General features: G+C 54.9%; 1 protein-coding gene across 1 annotated transcript; it reads left to right on the plus strand.

The window, feature by feature from the left end:
• The first annotated feature begins 1,708 nt into the window (after positions 1–1,708).
• Positions 1,709–6,470, plus strand: C8H1orf210 (chromosome 8 C1orf210 homolog). The gene is made up of 5 exons (XM_009558908.2): positions 1,709–1,770; positions 1,904–2,004; positions 3,667–4,174; positions 4,853–4,999; positions 5,660–6,470. Exons 2-5 carry the CDS (start codon positions 1,918–1,920, stop codon positions 6,022–6,024), a joined length of 1,107 nt encoding a protein of 368 aa, XP_009557203.2. The 5' UTR covers positions 1,709–1,770; positions 1,904–1,917; the 3' UTR covers positions 6,025–6,470.
• Positions 6,471–8,978: the final 2,508 nt, after the last annotated feature.

Consider the following 8,978-nt stretch of genomic DNA (forward strand, 5'->3'; position numbering starts at 1 on the left):
GCTCCATCCAGACTGGCCTTAAACACCTCCAGGGATAGGGCAGCCATGACTTCTCTGGGCAGCCTGTGCCAGTGCCTCACCACCCTCATCATGAAGAATTTCCTCCTTCTGTCTAGTCTAAATCTTCCCCTTTCCAACTTACAGCCTTTTCCCCTTGTCCTCTCACTACACGCCTTTGTAAAAAGTCCCTTCCCAGTCCCTCACTACAGACGCAGGAGTGGGGGGAGGTACATGAGTAGATAAATAAATGGCTTTTTCCCCCAGTTCACTGTCTGCAGAGGACACTGCACACTGAAAGCACCTGAATTTCTGCTGAGTCCACAGACCTCAACCTTTTTGCTGAATCACAATGGACTAAAAAAAAAAAAAAAAAAAAAGAGTGACAAAAATACCCCTTTTTTGTTGTCATTTGGACATTCAAATGCACGGCACCGCATGCCAGAAACCATAACGCACTGATACGTTTCCTGATAGGAAACGCAAACGCCCTGCAGATCCACTGATGGGCTGGGCTGCCTCAGCAAGGTTTCCTAGCCCTGCATTTCTGGACATTTGTTTTCTTTTACACTCCCAGCGGGTCCTGGAGAGGTCCTGCATGTCTGGGTTAAGGGGTGCTGCCATGCGGCATAAGAGCAGCCCTGGAGCGGGCAGGCAGCCCACCTGGTCGCATCGGCAGGGCAGATGGGGAGCAGGGAGCTGCATGGCTGTGCTTGTGTTTGCCGCACACTCACAGGACCAAGGATGGGCTGCTGGGAAGCCTTTTCCCCAAGGAAAAGGTGGGGCGCATGGCCATGGAGGAGACCTTTGGTGGCTGGGGAAAGTGGAGACTCTCCGTCCTGGCTGCCACCAAGGTGGAAACTGCAGAGCTGTGGTGCTCTTGTTGACAAGTGGCTTCCAGCTGGTGAGCAGGAGTGGGAATGGGAAGCTGAGTGCAAGGAACAGGGAGTGAGAAAGAGTACTGGGGGCTCCCTCTTGCTGCAGAAGCACAGCTGAGTGTTGGAGCTGCCAGCAGCTCCCCCTGCTCTGTGGGTCTGCCAGCCCTTGCCTGCTCACTGGCCCCAGCTCCCACGGCCAAGAGAACACATCCCACCCAACCGTATGCCACAAACCCCCTGCGGGATGCTGCTTTGACTTGATTTCCCAGATTTTGTGTGACTCCGCCTGCAGGCAGCACTGTTGATGAAAGGCGGGTCTGTGCAGGGGGTGCTGGAGGTGTTGGGGCACCCTCATCCTCTGGGACGTTCAGAAGAGCCCTGGGTGCTCCTCAAGGAAGTCACATTGTTATTGTCCAGCTCCCTGACGCTGGAAAGCCCACACCGCAGAGCCACTGCTGGCCTCAGGAACGTGCCTGCTTGCTGCATGTTTTAAACACCTTTCCACTTGAATCCCAATAAGGCTTTTACTGTAAGAAACATTCCTGCTGCTTCAGCCCCAACTCCCACAGCCGAGGCTTGCTCTATGCCTCTGCCCTGGATGCACGGAGATGGGGAACAGCTGCTCTCCTCCAGCATGGCCCCAATGAGGAGGGTTCCGCAGGGGTGTCCCCCTCTTTCTCTAGCCCCCAGCACCTCCTGGTGCTGTGTTTTCCCCAGGCAGCCCCCACGGCACTCTACAATCCATCAGGCAGATGCCGTGGTCCCCAGTCCCAGGAGGCAGAGGGTAGGAGGTGGCAGGGCATGGTGGTTAATGTATAACCAGTCCCGCCACCTTTCACCTGCACCAAGCGTCGGGAAGGAGCGGGACTGTGGTCACAGCCGGGCTGGCTCCCAGGTGGGCTGTGTGGTTGGGGCATGGGGACTCTGTGTGGACTCCGGGCTGTGCGGCCGTGGCCACACCTTGGCCGGCACAGCCGGATCCACCAGCTTCCCAGGTTTCCCTGAGACTTGTTTTTCTGCCTTGGCAGTTTCCTGGAGCCAAATGGCTCCTGCCTGCCTGCTCGGAGTGTGCAGCCTCCTCTGCGCCTGGTCAGTGGTGATGGGACACCCCTGCGCCCTGGACCACCAGGTAGGGCAGCTGAGGGGGCTCTGGCATGGGCAACAGTTGAGGGTGGGCAGGGGTACCTCACTCCGGTGCTGCCAGCATGGTGGGGGTGGTGGCACTGTGCCACCTGCTCTGCACAGCTCAAGACACAACGAGCTGTGATGTTTCTGACTCTGAAGGGCTCTTGGCTGCACCGTTAATGCAGCTGCCCATAGGGTGCTGCATGGCAAGACGCAGTGGGGCGCATCCCCAGGGGGCTCCCAGCTCCTTGCTCTCTTCTTCCAAGTGCAGGGATGAAATGACTGAGCCACGCTGGCCAACCGTGGGGTCAGGATCCCCAAGTGCCTGATGAGGAGCAGGAAATACAACCAATCCTTCCTGTGGGAGCAAGCGTTGCAGCCAGCAGTTTGGCTGCACCGGGCGGGAGCTGGGAGGAGGCAGGAAAAGCGGCTGTCGCAGGTGGATGGCACAGAGCAGCGCTGCCCGCTGAGCTTCCAGATACTCCCTCAACACGTGTGCCTTTTTCCCCAGCTTCTCCAAGCCCAGCCCTGTCTGAGCTTGGGACAGGACCAGGACCTGTGCAGTGCCCCTGGGTCTCAGGCCCATTATAGCTCTAACCGATCCATGTCCTTCCTGTGCTGAGGACTCCAGAGCTGAATGCAGAGGCGAAGAAGAGAGCAGCTAGCTGGAAAGCAGCTAGACCTAGAAATCCAGGACCACGCACTGCAGCAAACTTCCAGCATGGCAACTCTGCCTGCAGGACCCAAACTCTGGATCAAGCAGGAGCCTGTGGCTGCCCAGCAGAGCTGTTAAATTGCCAACCTGCTCTCTGGTAGCTTCAGTTTGGGCAGCTGCCCTTCTTCCACACAAAGCCCAGGCAGGAGTAACACATCCTGGGGACTACTCTCCAAAACCAGTTTGAATTTGGCCACCCTGTTTTGGGAGACAAAAGAAGATCCATCCACTTGGGCAGATCAATCTATCCAACATGCGCTGCTGGCTTTTTAGGAAAACAAATGGTCTGTGGTCTGTTTTATTTACCAGTACAGATGGAGCCAGCCCGTACTAAGCTGCTGCAACCTGCACTGTGTCCTCAGGAACAGGGGAGGGCTGGAGGTGTGGGTACAGCATCCTGCACAGGCTGTGGGGAGCAGCTCCTGACATGGGTAACTGGTGCAGGTGCCCCCTGCTCCTCAGCCCAGTCTGCTGCTGGCTGCCCACCCTCCCGGCAGGCAGGTCTCACCTGCTTCCCTGCCCCAGCTGGGAGGATGCCCTCGTGTCCCGAGAAACCTCCCTGGGGGCTGGAAGTGGGGATAGCGGAGAGGAAGAGGAAGGGGGCCTGTGAGCTGAATCCAGATGGCGACTGCCCTGGAAAGGGGGACAGGAGGGTGACATCCTGGTCCCTTCACACTCATCTCCTCTGTCAGGGTTTCTCCCCGGCATTCTGTGCTCCTTCTTTACTTCATTTAGCTGTTCTCAGCCCTAGGCTGTCCCAGGTTGCCCTGCTCATCTTTGTTTATCCTGGCCCACACCAAACTGGCAGCTCATGTTCTTTACAACTCTGTGCCTTTGCTCTTTAAACTCTGCAAGCATAATTAATTAAGACATTTGAACTTCCGGGGGGTCTTGATCTAGAGATCCTCCCCAGCACGGAGAACTCATTTCACACGGCACCTCTTTTCCCAGGGATGGGCCGACTGCAGCGGGAAGAGCCTCCTACATGTTCCGAGTTCTCTTCCAAGCAACATCACTGGTTTGGATCTCTCCTTCAATTCCTTGGTCATTCCCATTCATGGGACTCTCTTAATGCCTCTCCCTTCCCTGCGGTCCCTCAACCTCTCCAGCAATGCCCTGCTGGCGCTGAGCCCAGCAGTCTTCTCCAACCTCGAGGCACTGCGTCTGCTGGACCTGAGCAGCTGCAGCATTGCCTACCTCCACAGGGACGCTTTTAAGGGACTGGGAAACTTGCACACATTGCTTCTAAGGAATAATAATCTGCAGGAGCTTGAGGTCCCTTCCTTACTGCCGCTGAAGGCCCTTTTCCACCTGGACCTGCAACACAACGCGCTAGTGTCTCTGGACGCTTTGAACCTGCAGCTGATGGAGGCAATCCCGCAGGTCCGACTGGGAGGGAATCCCTGGGTCTGTGACTGTGCTGCGCACCCTCTGCAGCAGTGGCTAAAGCGCAGGCAAGGTGAGCGGATGGGAGCGGGTGGCAGGAGAGGTGTCAGCCAGGAGGAACCCCTGGTGCAGGGGTCTCACTCGATCCTTTTGCTCTATTCCCTGGGCAGGCTTGGAGATGGTTCTCCATGGATCTCTCCCACCCCATTGAGGGAAAAAGAATTGAAACCTGTGCCTGTTCCTCACTTGCAGTTACACGTGAAACCAAACATTTCTAGGAGCAGCAGACAGATAATTTAGGCAATCTGCTGGGAAAGGGGCTGCATGTGCAGTTCAACCCTTAAATCTGCCTTTATGTATCTGCATGGAGTGTCCACATTTTCAAAAGCTGCTGAGCACTTGGCAGCTCCTCCTGTGAAGCAGGATGAGGCTCCAACCCTCTGAGCCTGGATCCCAGGCAAAACTATCTCTGTGACACTGCAGTTTTTATCAGTTTCCATGAATTTGGCATGATCCAGTTAAAAGGAGCCTCCTAATCATGGTCACCCACTTGCATTGTTCCTTGGTCAGGAAATTCTTCTTTGTTTGTGCTTTTTGACTTTCTGAGGACTGGCCAGGCTGGAGGGCAGGGCCAGGAGCACCTTGTGATGGATCCCATCAACCCAGGAGCAAGCAGGCAGCACTTTCTCTAAACTGGATGGGGGGATGGAGGAAGACCTCCCTGTCCCACCTTAGCCCATGTGTCTCTTAGCTGTGCAGGTGACCTGTGCATCACCCCTGGGGCTGCAGGGCCAGGAGGTCGCAGCTCTGGATTTCCAGGACCTAGGCTGCCAGATGAAGCGGCGCTTTCCTCGGGGGGTCAGCACGGTGCAGCAGATCACAGTGACCCACAGCAACAGTAAGTTGTGCAGCTTTGGGGGGTGTCCATAAAGTCTAGCTCTCTCCTACCTTCTGTAATCCCCGAGGGAAGAGCAGTTGGAGATGCTGTGCTGTGCCCTTATGTGGCAAGGAGTGGCTTAGGGGGGAGGGTGGCCAACACCTGGAGATTTTGGGGGCTTTGCAACAGAAGTAGCAGATGCCACAAGGCCACACAGCACAGACTCCACGGTGATGGTATCAGAGAGTTTTCCCCACAGTATTCATGCACCCTCGGCAGCCAGCCCTGAGTGAAGAGCATCTCTATTGCTTCTAGTGAAAACAATCATAGAATCATAGAATTATCGAATGGTTTGGGTTGGAAGGGACCTTAAAGATCATCTAATTCCGACCCCTCTACCATGGACAGGGACACCTCCCACTGGATCAGGCTGCTCAAAGCCCCATCCAATCTGGCCTTGAACACCTCCAGGGAAGGGGCAGCCACAGCTTCCTTGGGCAACCTGGGCCAGGGCCTCACCACCATCATCGTGAAGAATTTCCTCCTTACGTCTAGCCTAAATCTTCCCCTCTCTGGTTTATAGCCAGTCCAGTGCTGGCTGCATAGTGATGGCTGCTGAGGACCACCAGGTACGCCACAAGCTAATCTGTCGTGCCCTGATGTGCCTTTCCTGTGTTGCAGCCACCACACCCCCCACTGGGAAGGGGGGAAGGAGCTGGCCATACCTGGTAGGATTCCTGGTGGCAGCAATTGGCATCTCCATCCTGATCGCTCTGGCTGCCAAGTGCAAGCTCTTCCACAAGAACTTTGCCAGCTACCGCCACCGGCCGCTGCCTGAAACCAGCTCGATTGGAGGTAGCCCCATGGAGGATGGCAGCGGCTGGGACAGGAGTTCTTCAGGCCCAGGGGACAGCGAGAGCCACCGCATGCCTGGTGATGCAGACCTGCAAGCTGAGGATGATGACGGCTTCATCGAGGACAACTACATCCAGCCAAACGAGCAGATGCAAGAGGAAGAGGAGAGGGAATTGCACCTCTCCATCTGAGCCTGCAGCCCAGCCACCACTGCTGCAGCTTCTTGCTGTCCCCCCACCTCCATTCCCTTCCTGTCCTTTCCCACCTGCCCTCAGCTTTTGGGCCCACACGGCTGCAGGCAGGAGGAAAGGAGTGGAGAGGAGTGGGGAGAAAGGGTGGGCTGGGAATGGTGGTAGAGGCTGAAGGCGGCTGGCCCCACAGTTCCCCAGTGTGACACCAGCAGGGCTGTGCTGGCACAGGGACACCAGACCTGCTGCTGCTCTCCCGGCCCTGCTTGGATGCCGAGGATGAAGGAGATGGTGCTTACCGCACCTGGGAAGCCTGGTGGAGTTGGAAGAGGAGCCTGCCACGGTGCTCCTGTGGGGTTTGGGGAACCAATCCCGCTGCCCCACGGTTTTGCACCCAGCATTGCTCTGTCCCTCAATGTGTTGTCATTCCAGGGTGTGATTAAAGCATGATTTAACCTTACCTCTGCCTGAAATGTTTTGTTGCGGGGAACAGAACATCCCAGTGGTGGTGCTGGGAGAAGATCCCCAGCTCCACAGATGGGCTGCAGCTTGTTTTTGCCCGTGCTTTCACAGACCATATATACGTTCCTCATTAACTGTGCCCATGAGAGAACGGGTCTGTGGCACAACGCTTGCTCTTGGGCAAACAAATCAGTTCGCTGACTTGGTGCAGTCAGCCCCGGTGCATTGTCACAGGGTTTCTGTGCACGTTGCGTCCCGCTTTGTTCCTTCCCAGTTTTCTCTCTCCCCTCTCCAGCAAGACACACTAGAACGACATGTACCTTCCCCACACCAGCTCTGCAGAGCTGAGCAACCTGTTGGCGGCGCGGGTTGTGGCGTCAGGCAGGCACGTGCGCTGGGGCGAGACAACCCTGTCCTCTGGCACTCGTTTCAGAGTCCTGCCTGTATCTCGAACCATGCAGTTATACGCACATGATAATTTTTGCATTCCTGTCATGTTTGTAGTATGATAAACAACACATGAGGCAGGCAACTCCGCACTTCTGTTGTAGCTCATTGTGCCCACGTGGATCACGCTGGGGTTAAAAGCAGGGAGCAGCAGCATTTACCCTTAGCAAGAGATTCGCAAGGCTGGTACCGTCAGGCTGGGAAGGTTTCCCAGCGCTACTGTCCCTGATAGCCCGGGAATCTCTCCATCATGCTCCAGAGGAAGAAGCATCATCACAGGGATGGCATTTCCTGCAGCTCTGACACACGGTTAATTGCCCCATCTCTCTCAAACCTCAATTTCACTGTAAAATGTCTTTTTAATTCTCTACCTATTAAGACATTTATAGAGCACAGTGCATACAAAAGTGAATAATACACGTCAGAGAACGTAACTCAAAGGGGATGACTGAGTCAGGTGTTGGATAGCTGATACAAGCCAGGGACTTAAAGCACCTTTCAGAGAGGGAATGTAACATTTGGAGCCAGGAAGAGGAGAACCTACTGCCTTGTTTTAGTGGTCAGCCAGTTTTCACTCTTCAATGCCTTATTTCTTAACTGAGCTTTATTTTTGCAGTCACTGCCTTGTGTTTTGTCTTCTGGATTCTGGCATCTTAACAGCTCCCTGTAAAATACAATACATGCTGGAGTTGTTGGAAATACCTAACATCTTCCAGGTAAGGTAGGAAACAAATCTGAGAGCTGAAGTAATACATTTCAGTTCTCTTTTGGGAGGTATTCTGGGCTTTTCAATGTACTTTTCAATCCTATGGACTCGTGCTAGTAGCAGTGTTTTACTTCTGGTCTCAGCAATGTCTTAAAAGACATTAAAATACAACTCCTTCCCAGGCTTATTAATCCAGGATATCTCTCAGTCTCATCCCTCAGTGCTTGGCAGCTGGTTGCTTGTCTACTTTGACCCTGCTGGGAGGACTACTCATTTATTCTTTAACAGAGCAGATGAGGTTATGTTTTAGGTGGGCTCGGGGCTGTGGTGGCTGCTCTGCCCCATCCCCAGGGAGCTGCAGTGCAGGGGGGCAGAAGCCTGGCAGCTCACATGGGGTTAAACGTGTCTGGCATGTAGATCTGAGAATATAATCATAGAATCATAGAATCACCAGGTTGGAAAGGACCCACTGGATCATCAAGTCCAACAGTTCCTAACACTCCCTTAAACCATGTCCCTCAGCACTTCATCAACCCGTTCCTTGAACACCTCCAGGGAAGGTGACTTGACCCCCTCCCTGGGCAGCTGTTCCAGCGCCCGATGACTCTTTCTGTGAAGAATTTTTTTCTGATATCCAACCTGAACCTCCCCTGGTGCAGCTTGAGGCCATTCCCCCTTGTCCTGTCCCCTGTCACTTGGCAGAGGAGCCCAGCTCCCTCCTCTCCACAACCTCCTTTCAGGGAGTTGTAGAGAGTAATAAGGGGATCAGAGCAGAAAAGGAGGAGCCTCCTGAAGGTGGTCCTCCCAGGAAGGTGTTGGGATTGTCAGCTGGCAGAAGGGAGCAGTAGCAGGTATGCAGGCAGACTGGTTCCAGGCTCGATACAGGTAGCAGCAGCCGCTGCGAGGCTCAAGGCATGGCCCTACCGCAGGGTGAAACAGCTTCTTTGTAAACAAACCAGCTGGCACGGACATATTCTGGAGGCTTTGCATGTGTCTCATGAGCTTGCAGGGCCATGGCACTGGCACAGGTTGCCCAGGGAAGATGCAGCTGCCCCATCCCTGGAGGTGTTCAAGGCCAGGCTGGACGAGGCTTTGAGCAACCTGATCCAGCGGGAGATGGAACTGGATGGTCCCTTCCAACCCAAACCGTTCTGTGATTCTGTGACCTTAGGCTCTGTGACCAGCTGTGTCTAGGTCCTTATGCAGAAGCAGATGCACGCACACCTGGAGGTGGGAGTCAAGCATCAGGAAATAAGTACACGCATCTGGGGGGGACTGTGGTGGCGTCACCCCGTGAGCTCATGAACCAAAACCACAGCCACAGGAGGGACCCTGGGCTGTC

This window comes from Cuculus canorus, chromosome 8 (genome assembly GCF_017976375.1).
Source record: "Cuculus canorus isolate bCucCan1 chromosome 8, bCucCan1.pri, whole genome shotgun sequence".
In the NCBI taxonomy this organism is placed as follows: domain Eukaryota; kingdom Metazoa; phylum Chordata; class Aves; order Cuculiformes; family Cuculidae; genus Cuculus; species Cuculus canorus.